The sequence below is a fragment of the Anabrus simplex genome, chromosome 1 (assembly GCF_040414725.1).
Source record: "Anabrus simplex isolate iqAnaSimp1 chromosome 1, ASM4041472v1, whole genome shotgun sequence".
NCBI lineage: Eukaryota > Metazoa > Arthropoda > Insecta > Orthoptera > Tettigoniidae > Anabrus > Anabrus simplex.
The window spans coordinates 240,722,694-240,742,826 of record NC_090265.1 but is presented as its reverse complement, the minus strand read 5'-3'; the positions used below and the strand labels follow the sequence as shown (position 1 = coordinate 240,742,826).

At 42.5% G+C, this 20,133-nt stretch overlaps 1 protein-coding gene across 2 annotated transcripts in view; it reads left to right on the top strand.

Annotated features, from left to right (window-relative positions):
* The window catches only part of LOC136886300 (uncharacterized), a 697,376-nt gene that overhangs the window by 475,497 nt on the left and 201,746 nt on the right, over positions 1-20,133 (top strand). For both annotated transcript variants that reach the window (XM_067159035.2, XM_068231038.1), the window contains one exon: positions 18,190-18,413. In XM_067159035.2, coding sequence (XP_067015136.2) covers positions 18,190-18,413 — 224 coding nt within the window. The remainder of the gene's footprint in view (positions 1-18,189; positions 18,414-20,133) is intronic.

The following is a 20,133-nucleotide window of genomic DNA, read 5'->3' as shown; positions in this document are numbered from 1 at the left end:
CATGGGATGCTTTTGTCATGAACCGGATTAAAGAGATACGAGAACTGTCAGTTGGTTGCGAATGGCGACATGTTCCTGGAAACCTATCAGATCTTCCATCACGCGGATGTTCTGTGAAGAAGTTGATACAATGCCGTTGGTGGGAAGGCCCTGGTTGGTTGAGAGAAAATCCAGACTGCTGGCCACAAACTGACTTTTCTTATAATGAGGAAGAGATAAATGCGGAGAGAAGGAAGAATGTCGTTTCATTGATATCAAGTAATTCAGAAGACATCAGTAAAGATTGGTATTACCGACACTTTTCTCAGTACAAGAAAATTGTAAGGATGGTAGGCTGGATGTTCCGCTTTCTGACCAACTGTCGCATCAGCAAAGCTCAACGCATACATTGTGACCTGACAAGTGAGGAATTTGTCACGGCAGAAAGGAAGATTTTACGGTGGGTGCAGGAGGAAGTGTTCATAGATGTTTTCAATTCCAAACTAAAGAGCTTACTTCCATTTGTTGACGAACAGGGATTGATTCGTTTGATGACCAAGATATCAAACCGGGATGATGTCAGGGACTTTTGTCATCCCATTGTGCTCCCAAAGGCTGATCACCCAGTCGTTCAGCGACTGATTATGGACGCCCATCTTAGCAACTGTCATGCTGGTACGCAGATGCTTTTGTCAATTCTGAGGCAACAGTATTGGATTCTAGGAGGTAGACAAACAATTAGAGCTGTTATTAACTCCTGCATGATTTGTAAACGTCATAGTTCAAAGAAGTTGGCAGCTCATCCTTCACCTTTACCTGAGAGTAGAGTGCGTGACGCAAGAATTTTTGAAGTTACTGGAGTTGATTTTGCTGGTCCTCTCTACATCAAAGCCGATGATGGAACCTCGAAGAAGGCATGGGTTTGCTTATTCACTTGTGGAGTTTACCGTGCAGTTCGATTGGAACTGGTATCTTCGTTATCAACAGATAGCTTTCTACAAGCTTTCAGACGTTTCTGCAGCAAACAAGGAAGACCTGTCATTGTCTACAGTGACCAGGGAACAAATTTTGTTGGGTTTAAGAACTCCTGTCACAAACTGGACTGGAATGCAATCTCACAATACAGTTCAGCGCGGAAGATAGATTGGCGTTTTAATCCTCCAGCTTCGCCATGGTGGGGAGGTTGGTGGGAACGACTAGTAGGAATGCTCAAAACTCTTCTCCGTCGAGTGCTTGGTCGATCATCTGTCAACTATGAAGAGATGCAGACAATCCTCTGTGACTGCGAAACCGTCATAAATTCTCGGCCATTAACCTATTTGTCTGACAACCCATCAGATCTGGCTGCTCTAACTCCAAACATGTTTCTACACGACATAGAAGTAGGAGTACCCGAGTATGACCTGTTCGAAGCAACTGATCTTCGGAAAAGACTGCAGTATCGCCTTCAGTTGAAAAAGAATCTTAGAGAAAGATTTCGTACTGAGTATTTAGGTCAGTTGAAGTTATTCGCCAGCAAGGATAAGCCGCATGATCTCAAACTGGGGGAAATTGTTTTGGTTGGCAATGATGACACTAGAAGAATGGATTGGCCATTGGGACGAGTTGTCGAGCTTGTTAAGGGAAAGGATGGCAATGTTAGAGTAGTTCGTGTCATCACTGCTTCAGGCGAGCTTATAAGGCCAGTTCAAAGAATATACCCACTAGAACTCGAGTTTCAACCACCTGAGGATACCCAGGAAATCCGAAACCACCTAAGGAAAGACTTTGTTCCAAGTGAGGAAAATATAAAGGATAATCACGAGGCCGGAGCATGTGACTCTTCTACCCCTGCTGAAGATGGTCCTCAAGTTTCAAAGCAGACAGTGAAAATAACTCGTCTAGGACGATTGATTCACAAGCCAGAAAGGTTAAATTTGTGATATGTGTCAATTAACATATTTATTTGTGTTTATATTATTGAATTTTATCATTTTGTAATTGTTTCAGGACTATTTTATGAAAGTGGCAATTTGTGCATAAAGGGTGTAAGTCAATTCATGTTAACATTCATTTGACTTAGGTGGGAGGATGTTGTGTGAGATCAGTTAGTGTAACCTCTTTGATTCTTGTTACTCCTGAGATTTGTTTACGAGAGCTTTGAAATAAGCAAAGAAAGACACTTCAAGTTTTAGTTTGGTATCATTTTTGTTGTTCGCAAGATGGCTTCGATGTATATATGTGTATTAAAATAAATGTGTTCGATTATTGTGGAATTGTACCCGTGTTTTATCGTTTTCGAAGTGCATTCCCAACACTACCTTTCACATAAATAATTCATAAACCTCAGGAATTAAACCTTTTATGAATAACTTTAGGAAAGGATTAAGACGAAATTAAAGCGATGGGGTCAGTCCTGTTTCGCGTAATAACGTGAAAAATTGCTTCCTTTTCGCGAAATCGAACATAAATTAACGCGAAAAAATCATGCCTCTACTTATTGTACAGTCAGTCTGTTTTGGTAATTTTCATTTATTCCCTCATTGGTCGCCAACCTTGTACTGTGGACCAATCGGTACTGCTACATGAATAGCTAGAATGTTTGCTTGTGGGAACAGGTTGGAACCAAAATGAGATGAAGCCTGTGTAAGTTAGGAATGAACTTAGTGGATAACCCGACCTTCTTCTTCTTCTTCTACTTCTACTACTACCACTACTACTACTACTACTAATACTACTTCTTCTTCTTCTTCTTCCACACCTGTGGGATCGCGGGTGGTGCGAACTGCGTCGCACATGTGGATTTGACTCTGTTTTACGCCCGGATGCCCTTCCTGACGCCAACCCTATATGGAGGGGTGTAATCACTATTGCGTGTTTCTGTGGTGTTTGGTAGTGTAGTGTGTTGTGTCAACATGAAGAGGAGAGTGTTGGGACGGACACAAACACCCAGTCCCCGAGCCAGAAGAATTAATCAGAAGCGATTAAAATGCCCGACCCGGTCGGGAATCGAACCCGGGACCCTCTGAACCGAAGGCCAGTACGCTGACCATTCAGCCAACGAGTCGGAGTAGTGGATGACCCAGCTTTATTGGTTAAATAATGTAATGGCGAATGACCGCTGGAGAGGCCTGGTGTAGATCCTTCGAATTGATTCCCATGGGTAATCTGCTCGTCTGTGATGGTGAGGTCCTACCTTCGATTACATTTAATGTTGAAGCCAGAGAAATTTATCACTGAAGGTTAAAATCCCCGACCCAATCGGGAGTCAAACCCAGACACTTCTACCAAAGAGTAGCGTGCTAACCTGCTACCCTCGGAGCCGTTATTGGTGGGATCATGTGAGAAAAGTGGAAGGGAGTATGCTACCTGGTGAGACGATAGTCAGGTTTTCTTTATTATTAATGATTTCAAAGTAAGTGGTACAGGTAAGGAGGAGGCCACAGTCGTAGTTGCAAATATGGGGTTGTAAATGCGGTTGATAGTTTTACAGTGGTTTGAAAATGGAACAAAGCAAAACACAAGTAAGCTTGTAGTTTTATATGACTGGCGATATCGTGACCGTAGCCACATGACCTCCAGTAATACGAGGATTCTGAACTGTAGGGACTTGGCATTTCACTTCAAAAACCAAACCACGCTCACGGTGGCATGAGCTAACCAGTTTGTTCCAGTCAGGTTTACCTTCCGCTCTTCCAAGGGCCTTCATGGCTTGTTTGTACATAACTAGCCACTCGGCTATCCCGCTCCACTTGGAGACGGAACACTAAAGGGTATGTATGTATGTATGGTAAGTGGTTACCCCGGAGGCTTGTTTGATCCTCAACAGCTCCACCATCAGCTGCCATAGGTGGCCTAGGTGTCACTGGAGAGGCGCACTAGGGAAATGAGGAGTGAGGTAGTTTCCCGTTGCTTTACTCACTGAGCCGGCAGTTGCTATTACATATCAGTCTGCCAAGCCCACTAAAATGAACGCACCAGCTGACCCTGTGAGCAACATTTTCACACCATACATACCAGGGACTGGCTGCATAAAGTATGGCATTACTAGCACCACTCATACCTCGGTCAGTTTCATGTTGTTAAATCCAAGGATGAGACTGAGACAGATCAATGAAAGTAACAAATTTATTCTAGTCCATACCAGAAGACATAGTGCATATTAGCATATTAGTGTATATTAGCTGAGCGGCATTGCCACTGGGCTACCGCATAGGCGACCATGGTCCGTACACCCTCTTCTAAATGTGATTGATAATTTTAAAAACTAAATTTACGTCCCAACGTAGAACTGGATATCCCGTTGTTATGATTACGCTATCTACAGTCACGTAAAACTACAACCGTGCTATATACGCATTGCCTGTATCAGACTGCTAACTACAAAGCCCTTATTCTCTAAATAAAGCAACAAGAGGATGAAGTTCTCAGGCAACCAGACACATTGTTCAAGTTTTGCACAAAGATAAATGGTGCATACAATGAGTCCTGCATGCTGTATGCTCATAAAGTGTCTTTAAATTATACGTAAGAGAGATTGAACCCTTGAAGTCTATTCAAGAACAAGTAGAAAAATATCTGTGAGATCGCAATTTTACGGAGAGCATTTTGTTAGAGCAAAGCGTGTGTTAAAAGTTGTGGAGACTAGCCCATCATCTTCCATTGTGTGTCCTTATCAAACAATAGCACATCATTTTAAATTAATCTTTAATACCTCTCCAATTCTATTGTTAGCGAACTCGTTTGGTTTATAAGATACTCCCGCCCATGTGAGCCCTGCCGGCTCCGGTGGGGCGGCGTTGTCTGCTTTACCATCGCAGTTATTAATACGAAAATGTATTTTAGTTTAGTATACTTGTTAATAATTTTGCAGCAATAGGGTCGTGTCTGAGACCTGTCCTTCTGAAGGCAAAGACTCGTTTGTTTTACCCCGACGAATGTTATTTCGATTCCCTGTTTTGAGGAGTTTTGAAACGACACATCTTACTTCTGAAAAGCATCCGTTGGTTTGTGAGGAATCGACGTTGCTTTAATACAGACTAATATATATATTTGCACGTTGCTTTACGTCGCACCGACACAGTTAGGTCTTATGGCGACAATGGGACACGAAATGTCTAGAAGTGGGAAGGAAGCGGCCGTTGCCTTATTTAAGGTACAGCCCCAGCATTTGCCTGGTGCGAAAATGGGAAAACTCGGAAAACCATCTTCAGGGCTGCCGACAGTGGGGCTCGAACCCACTATCTCCCGAATACTGGATACTGGCCGCACTTAAGCGACTGCAGCTATCGAGCTCGACAGACTACAATAAACAAAATGGTCACATTCAATGAATGAAATCATAATTAAACAAACATGCTTGTAGTTTTACGTGAATTCTGCTGAAACTACCATAGCCCCGTGACCACCAGTTTTACATTGAATCAGAACTACAACGACGTCACTTTTCATTTTAATAATAATAACGTTATTGGATGTAGGTACCATTAAGAATTTTTTAAAAAAATTCTGAGATGCCAAATGCCAGAATGTTCTCTTGTCCTTTTATATGTACTGGTAAATCTACAGACGGAAAGCTGGTGTCTCGGAGCGCCTCCAAATATCACCGATCTGAGCCGGGATCGAACTAGCCAGCTTGAGCTCAAAAGACGTGAACTCTACCGTCTGAGCTACTCAGCTTACCGTATTATTATTATTATTATTATTATTATTATTATTATTATTATTATTATTATTATTATTATTATTATTATTATTATTATTATTATTATTGTCATTTTCTTTCTGGTTCCTTGGCCGAATGGTCAACATTTAAGCGTTAGGTTGAGGGGACCCTGGGTTCAGTTCTCGGTTCGGTCAGGGATTTTATCTGCGTCTAGTTAATTCCTCTGGCGCGGAAACTGGGTGTTTATGTTCATCTAAATCAGGGCTTCTCAGGGTGCATGCGCGTGGTGCATTCACTGTGCACGGTGCAAAAGACGACTTGGCTTGGTTGACCAGAGTGCAGACCCCCCACTCCTCGATTTGGAGCAATAGCGCTTACTCTCTCTTTCCTCACGCCTGCCTTGCTCGCTCCGCCTGTCTCCCTCTGCCCCACTTGCGCCGTAGCGCTCCAAATCCGGGCTGAGTTGAGCCGAGTAGAGCCGAGCTTAGCCGAGTAGCCCAGAGACGAAGCGTTGATCCGAGCTATGCCGAGTGACACCGATGCACAGTGCACGGAGCTCTTGCGCCTCGCTCTGCACGCGTGAGATTTTGGGCGTTTGAGAGGCCCTGATCTAAATACACATCTCTTTCACACACAGAACATATGTGAAGCTCGCAACCCTTCACATCAGAAAGTGCACCTGTTTGTAAAACTATTGAGATCCACACGTGTGACACACAGTGCACCTACGAAACCATTATTATTATTATTATTATTATTATTATTATTATTATTATTATTATTATTATTATTATTATTTCATTTTATTTCATTTCTGAGGCGGTTGCAGCCTCCCCAACGTAAACTATTCAGAAGTGGGTCAATGATCGCACTGCTTCTTTAATGAGGAGGAAAACAATAAGAAGATTACGAAAATAAAGTTTATTGGTGTGACGTATACTTTGAAAGCAGATTTGTAATCATGTAGCTGTTGTTCGTTGTGGCGAATTGTTGAGATGGAGCCAACTGATGAACAGTTAGCGCTGATTGGAGTTGCTGAGTATTATTAGCTCTTGGCACCTCTCAAGACTGTCCAAAGCCTCCCACTGTTGATCATATGGAACCAGCCTCCAACTTCTTATCTTACGTACGGTTACGTCATGTCCATGTACGTCTACTGACATAATAGTGTTTTTGGCGAAGAATACGTTTATAATTTCATTACCCTCCATGGTTAGCGTGCTGGCCTTTGGTCATAGGGTTTGATTCCCGGCAGGGTCGGGAATATTAACCATAAATGGTTAATTCCGCTGGCACGGGGGCTGGGTGAATGTGTCGTCTTCATAATTTCATTCTCATCATGACGCGCAGGTTGCGTACGGGCGTCAATTCAAAAGACCTACACTTGGTTTGTCCTTGGGCCCTCCCGGCACTAAACGCCGTACGCCATTTCACTTCGTTGCAGTACTGGATCGCTCGCAAAATATCTGTGTGTTCCAGAAGATTATACAGGGTGTTCCCAAACATGTGAGAAGTAATCAGAGGATGGAGTGTACACCCCATGTCGCTAACATGAATAGTGACACTCCAATGTCGTTTTAAGTCAGACGGTGAGAGGGGTTAAGAAAGGAAATGTCCAAAGTTACAGAATTTATGGATGTTAGTGTGTTTGTTTCAGCATAGCTATCAACTAAACTTGGTAAAAATATGACTTAGTATCTGGAAAAAATGCTTGGAGAATTGGCTGAAGATAATAAAAAACAACCGACATTAGTGTCGAATTCATAGTTTCCGGGATTGCTGAAATGAAATGGCGTATGGCTTTTAGTGCCGGGAGTGTCCGAGGACATGTTCTCCTTGCCAGGTGCAGGTCTTTTGATTTGACACCCGTAGGTGACCTGCACGTCAGGATGAGGATGAAATGATGATGAACCCGACACATACACCCAGCCTCCGTGCCAGCGAAATTAACCAATGATGGTTAAAACTCCCGATCCTGCCGGGAATCGAACCCGCGACCCCTGTGACCAAAGACTAGCACGCTAACCATTTAGCCATTGAGCCGGACGGGATTTCTGAAATGAACTGTAACATTCTGGGTGCCCTTTAAGTCAAAGTTCAGCCCCAAGAGAAATGGGGGTTAGAAGGGAGGAAAGCAAGAATGTCCAAAATTACAAAGATTACACTAGCCTGCAAAATAAAACTTTTTTTGTGCGGTAAAAACGAAACTAGGTGGGTTTTATGAATTTCTTAACGCAGAATTCGAGAAAAAATTAGTTTTTGCGAATCACGTCTGGTTTGGTGGCAATTTTACAAAATATTATTTTGTTCTTACGTAAAGTTGTTGATACTTAGTATTGATTAAATTTGATGTATTAATGTAAATTTCAGCTTGCAAAACGTAATCATATTTTTCATGCATTGAATACATATAAATGTTGCTTTGTAAGCAAGTAGATAGTATGTATTATATTTTTAATGTATATTGAAATTCGTGAAACTGAAGCATAAAGCGCCTATTTAGTTTCGACTGTACAGTTGCTCTTAAATTAATATAACCGTACCTTGAATAAAAATTACATGGTTAAACATACATAGTTTTGTTACTTACTTTTATGTGCAGGTTAGATTCACACTTCCGTCTTTTCCCGTTCTCCGTGGAATTTCCGGGTTTTTGAAGTTCTTGAATGATCTCTAGAAGGGTCGTCTCGTGCAATCGACCAACAGTAATCGGCCATCATATTCACATCCTAACGTCACTGATAGCTTCGTTCTGCATCTTTGAGATCCTGGTGAAACCTTTCACCTTGTTCTTCACTGACAGCTCCTAAATTTAGAGGGAAATAATCCAGATGCGAAGCTAAGAAATGAAGCTTAAGGCTCATATTACAACAGAGTTCCTTAAACTTTACCAACATTTTCCTTACAATTTCTTTGTACTGAGGGTCCTTAATGTTGCCAAGGAATTTAGTCGCTACATCTTTGAATGCGTTCCATGCCTCTTTCTCAATTTTGGTCATCGTGTCTGTGAAAATTTTATCCTTCATCTGTTTACAAATCTGTGGTCCATCAAATACGCCTTCTTTGATTTTTGCATCTAATAATGAGGAAAATTTAGTGGATAAATATTGGAAGCATAGGCTACTTTTATCTAATGCCTCGACATACAGTTTCATCAATCCAAATTTGATGTGCAAGGGTGGAAGCAGAATTTTTTCACGGTCAATAAGACTTGCATTCAAGACATTTTTGGATTCTGGTTTTAGTTGTTTCCTTTCTGTCCAATTCACTGTATCCCAAATGTTTATCCCGTGCCCTGCTATCCCATTCGCATAGAAAACAGGAAAATTTTGTATAGCCTTTTTGTTGTCCCAGCAACAATCCAATGATCTTCAAATCACCGCAAATTTGCCACCCATGCTCATGATATTTAATTTTTTTCAATACCAGCTTTAAGGTCTCGTATGTTTCAGACATTTTTGTGGAGTGTGCAAGTGGACGGATGCCAGAACATTTGTATTATGAAGCAAAACAGCCTTTAAACTTATTTTGGAAGAGTCAATAAAAACACGCCAGTTACTAGGATCATACTCTTTCTCTCCCAATCGACGTAGAAGATTTGAAACATCCGTACAAAATACAAGTTCATCTTCTTGAGCATAATACTTTCGGACTGTTATCTTTGAAAGGAAACTGCTTTATCAGTCCATCATAAACATTGCATAAGGGCTGGGGCTTTTAACACGTCTGATTATTCAAGTGGTCTAAGATGAAAGACAAACTCTCAACTGTCTTATCTTCAATCCTACATACCTCGCGGTCTATTGCGTATCTGGGTGAGTTTGTTATGAATTTTCCAGGAAATTCCCAACTACAAAATGAGAATTTAGACAGCAGTAAACCTATAATAAAATGCAAACAGTAACAAATCAAATCACATAACTGTATTCTAAAAAATGTTGCGCGAGAACATCTCTCAACATTATATCTTACGAATTCATGCAGATACTAAAACACTGAATTGCGTCAAAACTAGACGTGATAGAAAAAAAATAGCATCATTTTCGGAATCCGGGCAGCGATTTCCATAAGAATTACATATTTTCTATTTTACCGCAAAATCATGTTGGCTAGTGTTACAGATGTAGGCCTGTGTGTGCATGTTCTCCCTTAACTCTCAACCAAACTTGGTACACATATGACTTACTTTTTTAAAAGATAGTATTAGAGTAACCACCATCACCCCTAAGGGCGTGGTGGAAGGGGGGTGAAATATAAAATAACAGAAAAAGGGGGTTGGTTGAAGTATAGAAATAATAGAAAACTACAAATATTAATGTACAGTTCAAAGTTTCCGGGGTCGCTGAGATGAATAGTGACGCCCCGGATGTCGTTTAAATCGAAGTTTAGCCCCGTCGGCATGGCGGTGAGAAGGGGTGCAAAAGAAAATGTCCAAAATTACCGAGATTACGAATAAATGTGTGTATGTTTCAGCATAACTATCAACCAAAATTGGTACAGGTATGACTTACTATCTGGAAAAATTACTGTCGGGGCAAGACACAACTAGCACCCCCAGGGAAGTAGATGAAATGTAAAAATAATAAAAATCGACCAATATTATTGTCGAATGCATAATTTTTGGGGTCGCTTATATGAGCAGTAACACTCTGGATGACGTTGAAGTCAAAGTTCGGCCACTATTGACATGGGGATGAGAAGCAGTGATAAAGAAAATATCCAAAATGAACGAGATTACGGATGCATGTGTAAGTGTTCCAGCACAGCTCTCAACCAAACTTGGTACACATATGACTTAGTGGAAAATTTACTGTAGGGGGAAGACAGCTCTAGCACCCGTATGGGAAGGGGTTAAATATTAAAAACAATTGAAAACGACTGATATGAGTGTCAGATCTATAGTTTTCGAGGTCGCTGAGACTGAGTGTGACACTTCATATGTAGTTTGTCATACTTTAGCTCCAGTTGTATTGGAGGTTGAGAAGGGTTGAAAATACTGTCCAAAATGACCGAAGTTCATGATGTACGTGTGTATGTTCCGGTATACCTCATAACAGAACTTAGTACACATATGATTTACTACCTGAAAAAAAAAAGACTGATGGGTGGTTTTGAGGAAGGGGTGACATGTATCATTAATCGTAAACGATAAATATTAGTGTCGAATCCATAGTTTTCTTGGTTACTGAGGTGAATAGAGACTCTGAATGCTGTTGAAGTCCACGTTCAATCCCCATCGGCATAGTGGCTGAGAAGAGATGAAAATAATATCTAAAATGGAGGAAATTATGTATGCATATATGTAGGTATGTTTCAGCATACATCCAGTCCGACTCGTTGGCTGAATGGTCAACGTCCTGGCCTTCGGTTCAGAGGGTCCCGGGTTTGATTCCCGGCCGGGTCGGGGATTTTAACCTTAATTGGTTAATTCCAATGGCCCGGGGGCTGGGTGTTTGTGCTGTCCCCAACATCCCTGCAACTCACACACCATACATAACGCTATCCTCCACCACAATAACACGCAGTTACCTACACATGGCAGATGCCGCCCACCCTCATCGGAGGGTCTGCCTTAGAAGGGCTGCACTCTGCTAGAAATAGCCACACGAAATTATTATAGCATACATCCAGATGCCGCTTAAGTCCAAGTTCAGTCCACATCGGCATGGGGGGTGAAATGAAATGAAATGGCGTATGGCTTTTAGTGCCGGGAGATCCCAGGACGGGTTCGGCTCGCCAGGTGCAGGTCTTTTGATTTGACTCCCGTAGGCGACCTGCGCGTCGTGATGAGGATGAAATGATGATGAAGACAACACATACACCCAGCCCCCGTGCCATGAAAATTAACCAATGATGGATAAAATTCCAGATCCTGCCGGGAATTGAACCCGGGACCCCTGTGACCAAAGGCCAGCACGCTAACCATTTAGCCATGGAGCCGGACATGGGGGGTGAGAAGAAATGAGAAAGGATGTCCAAAATGACCAACTGTATGGTAGTAGGCCTACATGTGTAAGTTTCAATATAGCTCTCAGCCAAACTTGGTGCCCGTATGACTTTTTTTGCTAGTTGCTTTATGTCGCATCGACACAGATAGGTCTTATGGCGACGATGGGGCAGGGAAGGGCTAGGAGTGGGAAGGAAGCGGCCGTGGCCTGAATAAGGTACAGCCCCAGCATTTGCCTGGTGTGAAAATGGGAAACCACGGAAAACCATCTTCAGGGCTGCCGACAGTGGGGTTCGAACCCACTATCTCCCGAATACCGGATACTGGCCGCACCTAAGCGACTGCAGCTATCGAGCTCGGTCCCGTATGACTTACTACCTGTAAAAATTTACTGTATCGATAAGACACATTAGCACTAGAGGTAGGGGGGAAATGTAAAAATATTCTAAAACTATCGATATCAGTTTCGAATCCGTAGTTTTCACGGTCTCTGAGGTGAACTGTGACACACTGGATGCCGTTTAATTCAAAGTTCAGACCCAGTCGGAATGGGGGTTGAGAATGAGTGAACAAGGACATCCAAAATGACTGAGATTATGGATGAACATCTCTATGTTCCAGTATACCTCTCAAGCAAACTTGGCTCACATATGATTTACTATCTAAAAAAATTACACCTCTCTTTCTTATCCGGAGGGGAGGCAATGAAAAATAACAAAATCAATATTAATATTGCTATCTATATATTTTAGGGTCACTGAGATGAGCTGTGAAAATCTGGATGCCGATTAAGTCCAGGTTCAACGTCCATCGGCACGAGGGTTGAGAAGGGGTGAAAAAGAAAATTCCAAAATGACCGATATTAGTGTTGAATCCACAGATTTCATGGTTGCTAGACTGATTGGCGGCAGTCCCAGTGGTAGTTGGAATCGTGTAAATCATATCTATAGCACGACGGGTAAATACGTACAGTTATTCTTTATTTTTATTATTTATTTGAAAGGATCAACTACTTCCCAGACAATACGAGCTGTCGCAAGGAAAAAGTTTAACACGAAACTAAATAATTTCAAGCTATAACAAACATACAACAATAACTCTAACTCTACAAGGGAGTTCGTAAAATATCAGTCAACGTCACAATAAAGATATCTGCAAGAAGTCACTTCATACAGGTAAAGCAAATCGTAAAATCAAACATTCAAAATTCTACTCGACCCCTGTGGGTGGAGGACGCAGACGAAGAATACACCCACGGTATCCCCTGCCTGTCGTAAGAGGCGACTCAAAGGGGCGATGATTGTATTAGAACCATGAAACTGCTTATGATTAGTACCATCACATGGGGAACACCATGAGTCGCCTTTACTTGCTAGCAGTATCACTATGTTAGGTACAGAGTAAGTTTGTGATTAGTAGCAGCAGGGAGTGGTTCACTGTGGGTTTCCAGTACCTGTGATTAGTACCATTGTGAAAAACTCCACGGGTCTGGGCGTTGCCTGTGATTAGTACCACTATATCAGGAACACCACGGGAATACCGCCTCCCGTGATTAGTACACCTAGGCGAGGAACACCATGGGTTTGCGTTGCCTGTGACTGGCATCATTATGTGAGAAACACCACAGGTCTTTGCTACCTGTACGACGTACAATACTTGCGAGTAGTACCCTAACGTTTGGAACACCGTGAGTGTACGCTACTCGTGATTAGTACTGCAACTTGAGAAACACCATGGTTCTACTTTTGTAGCGATAAGTACCATTATGAGGAACCGATGATCTTGATTTTAGACCCCTTTGAACAACAAGAATCATCTGTTCTGAATTTTGCTTTGTAAGCAAAAGCTTTGTAATACTAATCTTTCAATATCGTTTCTGGGAAGTTGAGGTATTGCGGATCAGATCCACTGATAGTTTTAAGTTCATAATCATTGTTTATCGTCATCTTGTTGAATTCTAGCCTGTGGATCAATTTTGGAAATATTTCAAACTTTCAGTATTGTGAGTTGGCTCCGCTTATTATTTTTTAATTCATATTTATCCTTTCATTCTTCATCATCACGTTTTAAATTCTAGTCAGTGGATGAATTTTGGACTTTTAAATTGTCATTGCATTTTGTCTCATTTCGTACCATTAGGGTCCGATGACCTAGATGTTCGGGCCCTTTAAACAATACGCTTCATCATCATCATCAAAATGTACTCGAGCAGGGCCGGGAACTACAGTTAGTTTTTTCTGCTAGTTAAGTTTGTTGAGCTACTCTCTGAGATAAACCAGTCTATTGCACGTTGCCCTGAAGTTATTTAATTCAAATCTCAATTGTGAGGAGATACAGGAATTTCAAAATGAATGAATGATGAATAATTTATATATGTATACTACCAGTTTTTGCCTGCTGCCATTTCTTGATGGATACAGTACTTTTGTATCCATCTCTTAGCACAGGCCAGAGTAAAGTGTAGCTTCCACCGAAGTCCCAGTCTCATCCATGGCTGTGACAATATGGAAGCTGCTGGGGTATGGGTGGTGCTGAGTAATGACATTCAGAGCACGTCTAGTGCATCTGAGTGTTATGAAAGGTGTTGCTCATAGGGTCAGTCGTGCTACAATAGCACTTTCTGACCCAGTGAGGAAAGCAATGGCAAGCTACCTCACTCCTCATCTTGCCTAGTACGCCTCATTTTGGTGCTGCCATTGGTTTTTGCGGTTTCCTTATAACCGCATAACTTTTGGTGGTGCTATTTGAGGATCCAACCAGCCTCTAGGCTGATGACCTAACAGACAGACACTACCAGTTATTTCAGGGAGCTGTAGTTCCGTTAAGGGGCTGCCTGGCCGAGGCGGTAAAGGCGTGCTCGGTTCACTCGAAAGAACGTGGGTTTGAATCCCCGTCAGGAAGTCGTAAAATTTAAGAAACGAGATTTCCACTTCCGGAGGTGCACATGGCCCTGAGGTTCACTCAGCCTACACCAAAAATGAGTACCAGGTTAATTCCTGGGGGCAAAGGCGGCCGGACGTAGAGATAACCACTCTACCCCATCAAGTGCCGAGGTTACGAATAGTGGAAGCCTTTACCTTCCACCACTCCAAAGGCCTTCATGGCCTGTACGGAGATGACTTTGCTTTGCTTTTTTTGTAGTTCCGTTAACATTTCTGACTCTATTTCAAACAATATTACTAAACTATTTGAGACATTTTCGATAGTGTAATAGTTTCAAACAATTGTCGGATACACGCCGTGGGAACAGTCTTTTATGAACGGTTTTATGACTGTCAGGAATATAGGCCGAATGATCTTCTGGAGATCACGAATTTTCTTCGCGTTTATGGTGACCATATCTCCATGGGTAGGGGCTGCATGGCCGAGGCGGTAAAGACGTGCTCGCTTCACGCGGAAGGACGCGGGTTCGATTCTTCGTCCGGAAATCGATAAAAATGATAAAGATGTTAATTCCCATTGGGAACCTGTTCCAAATGAGTAAATTTATAACACCAATATAGTTGGTCCGTTATTGCACATTATAAATTTTCCAGCTAACTCATTTCTGGTTGCCAGCATTTCGGCCCCAGTGTGCTGTGTTGGGCTCATTAGTTGGTACACAGGACACCAACCAAGACGCAGTGGCCTCCACGGTATGCACTAGCCATGCGTCTTGGTGGGTGTGCTGTGTACCAACTGAAGAGCCCAACATTGCACACTGGGGCGAAACGCTGGCAACCAGGAATGAGTTGGCTGGAAAATTTGTAATGCCCAATAACGGACCAACTGTATTGGTATTAAGTCGTAAAAATGTAAGAAAAGAGATTTCCACTTCCTGATGTTCATACATCCTACATCGAAAATGAGTACCAGGTTAATTCTTGGGGTCAAAGGCCGCCGGGCGTAGAGCTAACCCACTACCATGTGCCGAGTTTAAGGATAGTGTAAGACTTAAACTTCCACCCCTCCAAGGGCTTTCATTGTCTGTATGTTTGCTTTTGTTTCCATAGGTATGTTCTTCCGGCAATATAGGAACTCGGGTAGAAGTTAAACATTCATTCGCCATCAGTGATATTCCTCGTGTCCACAACTCCTGGATACATCTATATTTAACAGGGATGGAGCTGTGAAATAATAAATGATTGCTTGTCAGTTCGTGACTGTTTCTCTTTGATGAAACTGGCAGCGATTACATTCACTTGTAATCTAGGCGCACGTCTTCACTAGCATCCTTCCATTTTGTCACCAGAAACAACTGACTGCACAGAATAGCCAGCAATAACTCTAGTATTGTACAATATTTATGTTGAGGTTTCTTTGATAGAGCACTTCATGATCTCGTATGGTTTGCATTAAGGTAGAATAACTTACCAGAGGCATATTCAGGTGGATTCAGACTCCGTAACGCAATGTCAGTGGTTCGGTTAGCTCTCGTCCATTCCTTGTCCATGTGAATGTTCACCAAGGTTCTGTATTCTCTGCACGGACACAACTACAAGGGATTTACAGACCCTGCATCCCTGATCCTTGATATATGCTGACGATGTGGTGGTGGCATCCGAGTCAAGACGATTAGTCCAGTTGAAGAAAGACCGCCTTGATTGGTATGGATTGCACTTGAACATCAAAAAGGCAAAATTGTCTCCAGTGTGGAGAGCAAACGGAGGGAACATTACTCATTGAAGGCTGCAAACGTAATAAAGTGTCGTGAGATGCAATCCAAGGTTACGAAAATCAATCTGCCTTCAGCACGTTAAGACACCCAACAGAGGGTGAATTCCACGTGCATGAAAGGATAGCAAGCAGTGGCGGTTCGTTGGGTATTCATTTGGGTGTGCAATACTTTCATACCCACGTTCTCTCTTACCCTTCCATCAGCCGTTGACACTCCCCCTCTCTCCATCTAACTGTTCAGACCACATGGCGATAAATGAAGTCCATCCTACGGTCGTTTTTGCTGGCAAATTCATCTATTACCGAATACAAAGGAGACGAGCACGCAGGCGAGTAGCGAGGCTGCAAGGGCTCCGCACCGTAACACACCTTCCACTCAATTGGCCTGGTCTAGCAAGTGGAGGAATTTCACCTGACTGGGGGCGAGTGAGTAATTATGATCTCCACTAACAAGGGGGCATTCCCTACTCGTCACCACCGATTTCGCTCAAATTTATAGCACATGCAGGGCTTGGTTAGAAAGGAAAGTACCCGAAGTGGGAACTCAAGATGGCCAAGTGTATAAAAAATAAAAATAAAAATGTTGACGCGGCTCTCGCACCGTATACGCCACTTAAGTTAACACGCACGCCGAGCAGTTGTTGGCGTAGCGGTAAGAGCTGGGACTAGTAATTCGGTGGTCGTGGGTTCGACTCCTCGTGTGGAGACTTCTTTCTTTTTCCTCTCAACTTTTATATTATTCATTTTCCAATTAAGCAAAGAGGTGAATAATTTATTTTATTTACTTATTTATACTCAAAAGGCATAGAAAAGGTAATAAATTGGGATTTCATTGTCAGATTTTTCAAATATGGATTTTAATTAAAGCGCGTACGAAAAGACTTTGTACATGAAAATTCAAAACTTTATTCATTGACATTCGATGCTTTATATGTGTCGGGATGATAATTATCGTAGAAAGAGGGGAAACAATAATTATTTCTGCATCTAGCACAAGTCATAAACGCCGCATTTTTACAACCACATCGCTGTTTCAACGTCTCCATAGAAAAAAAGTCTCCACACGGGGTTTCGAACCCACGAACATCGAATTACTAGTCCCAGCTCTTACCACTACGCCAACTACTGCTCGGCGGGCGTGTTGACGTAAGTGGCTTATACGTTGCGAGAGCCGCGTCAACATTTTTATTTTTATTTTTTATTTTCTATACGCTTGGCCATCTGAAGTTCCCACTTCGGGTACTTTCCTTTCTAGCCAAGCCCTGCATGTTCTATAAATTTGAGCGAAATCACTGGTGACGAGTAGGGAATGTCCCCTTGTAAGTGTTGCATTCTGGCGTTAGCCAGTGGTGGCGAACGTTCTTCGGACTGCGTGGAGGTTTCCTACACCGCCCATTGCAATTCGCAAAAGCGCATGAGCAGAATCCATCGCAATTCGTAGTCTTGTCTACAAATGCCTTTTACGAGACTACCTTATTCCCTGTTCCCCGCTAGCTTGGTTCCGCAAAATCACAGAAACCCTCGCATGAATCCTGTATTGCAGTTCTACCAGAAAACAACATGCTCGAGTGAGGCGACAATAGCAGTGGGAAGAGCAAATTGAAAACATGGTTTATATGATCGGAAACTTGTCTTTTCTTGAATGTTCATTTGTTTAAAATAAATGCCGTGCCTGTTAATCAGATCGGGCGTGCACTTGCGAGTACGCGAATAGCCAGGAACCGCTACTGTCAGTAAGTTACAGGGGTTCTTTTGTGACAGTAAAATGTATGTTTACCTCAAGCCTTAGCACGACGACTTTCAGGCAGAAGGTATTAGTTTAAGTTATTGATACTTGGCGGGTCTTAAGCTGGCTTTATTGTGCATTTGTTTATTCTATTCTGAATATAATTTGTATGTAGAGAGGATTGTAGAATTTATTAATCACATATATATGACAATGGTTGTTGTGTATGTGTTTCAGGAACCCCTGGATCTCGGAGCCTGCACCTCTCCGACCGAGTCAGCTAGACTGCCGCGAGTCGCAGTCCACCAACAGCTCATCCAGCAGCCGAACATATTGCGGGATAGGTGGAAGCGGGCTGTCCGTTCCAGGACCTGGACCACCTCCACACTGGCTGCAGCACCACAACCACCATCCACACCCACGAGCGGCGCACTATGCAGTGCTCGACCACCATGCAGAAGGTAGGTGTTTACAGCTAGTTCGCTTCCTTTCACACAGACAAGTATGAGCTTTGATATTATTATTATTATTATTATTATTATTATTATTATTATTATTATTATTATTACATTCTTCAAGCTTTTGGATAAATATTCACATTTTGCTCTGCTTAGACCCTCTACGTTGAGCTGGTAAAAATGTATTGATGGTCCAATCTTACGAACTTGAGGCCCCTGATAAGGACTTATTCGGGTAATTTTTTTCTCCGTAATCTTTGACCGAGAGGTCGTTTAAGACAGTTCGGTCTCATCGTGGTTATTGTTGCTCGCTTAGCACCACCCGGGGGAGGGGCACGTGGAGAGTAATTAGGAGGTAAATTCTGCGGACGTGAGCAACATTGGACCTCCAAAATAAATGACGAGCTCCCACAGGGATCTGTGCTGGCTCCACTCCTTTTTGATTTGTACACATACGATCTTCCAAATACAAAATCCAAGAAATGTTACGCTGATGATATTACCTTGATAGCCCAGGACCAAACCTTACCCGAAGCTGAAGCAACATTAACACCAGACCTGAAGGCATTGGATGAATACTTCGAATACTCTGGCTCTTTCGTACTCAGTTGCAGAATACTGCTGTTCTGCGTGGTTAATCAGTGCTCACACTAAAATAATTGACACGCAGCTCAATCAAGCAATGCGCCTCATCACAGGATGTATTCGATTTACTAACGCGTACTGGCTATCGGTTCTAAGTAACATTCCACCCCCACCCCTAAGAAGATCTCAGTCATTGCTGAACACATGGAAGAAAATTGAAAACAACCCACTGTTACCAATATATTCAGATTGTCCAGTATTATTACCGCAGCGATTAAAGTCCAGACAACCATCGTGGCGAATGGCAATCAATCTGCAAGACAATCACTTCAAAATACTAGATGCATGGAACAATCAGTGGCAGAGCCAAAACTCCCTGACACATCATTACTTAATTAAAACTCCTTGGGAGCACCCGCAGGCTTTCATTCACCTCGACGACAGTGATGTGCAGTGAATAGGATAAGGACTGGCCAGGGAAGATGCGAAGCAATACTGAAAATGTGGGGATGGAAGTCCTCTCCTCCTTGCGATTGCGGTGAAGAACAGCAAACCATGGATCATACAATGTCCCCTCAGAGCGTTTAAAGGCTCAGTGAGAGATCTTCACAACCTAACACAAGAAGCCGTTGAGTGGATTAACCATCCGGACATAGTATTTTATGAACTAGTGTGTGTGTGTGTGTGCGTGCGTGCATACCTGCCAACTTTTACGGTTTATCCCTAAAATTTACGGAAATTGCAGCATTTTACGGTTTTACGGATGGACGGTGTCATTTTACGACTTCGCGGACAAAAATTTGAAATAGCATTCGATAAACGCTCCACTTCCGTACAATCGATTATTTGCGTGGGTCGAAGTACGCTCGGTCTTGGTCGAAGGCAAGTCCACGATAGTCGATAACTCATTCTTTGATGTGATTGGTATTTTTACCGTGTGTTGTTTGTGTCGTTATTAGAACTGAATTTAAAGCCGGGATAACAGTTATTCCATGTGAATCTTAGGTGTCGACAGGCTCTGCTACGCAAATTCTTTGTTCCGCTCCGTTGGCTTGTTGTGATTTAACCTATATTCTTTGACCACGCGAGTGTCGTTCTTTGTTTACGAACAGTACTTCCAGACATTTAAAGAATCATA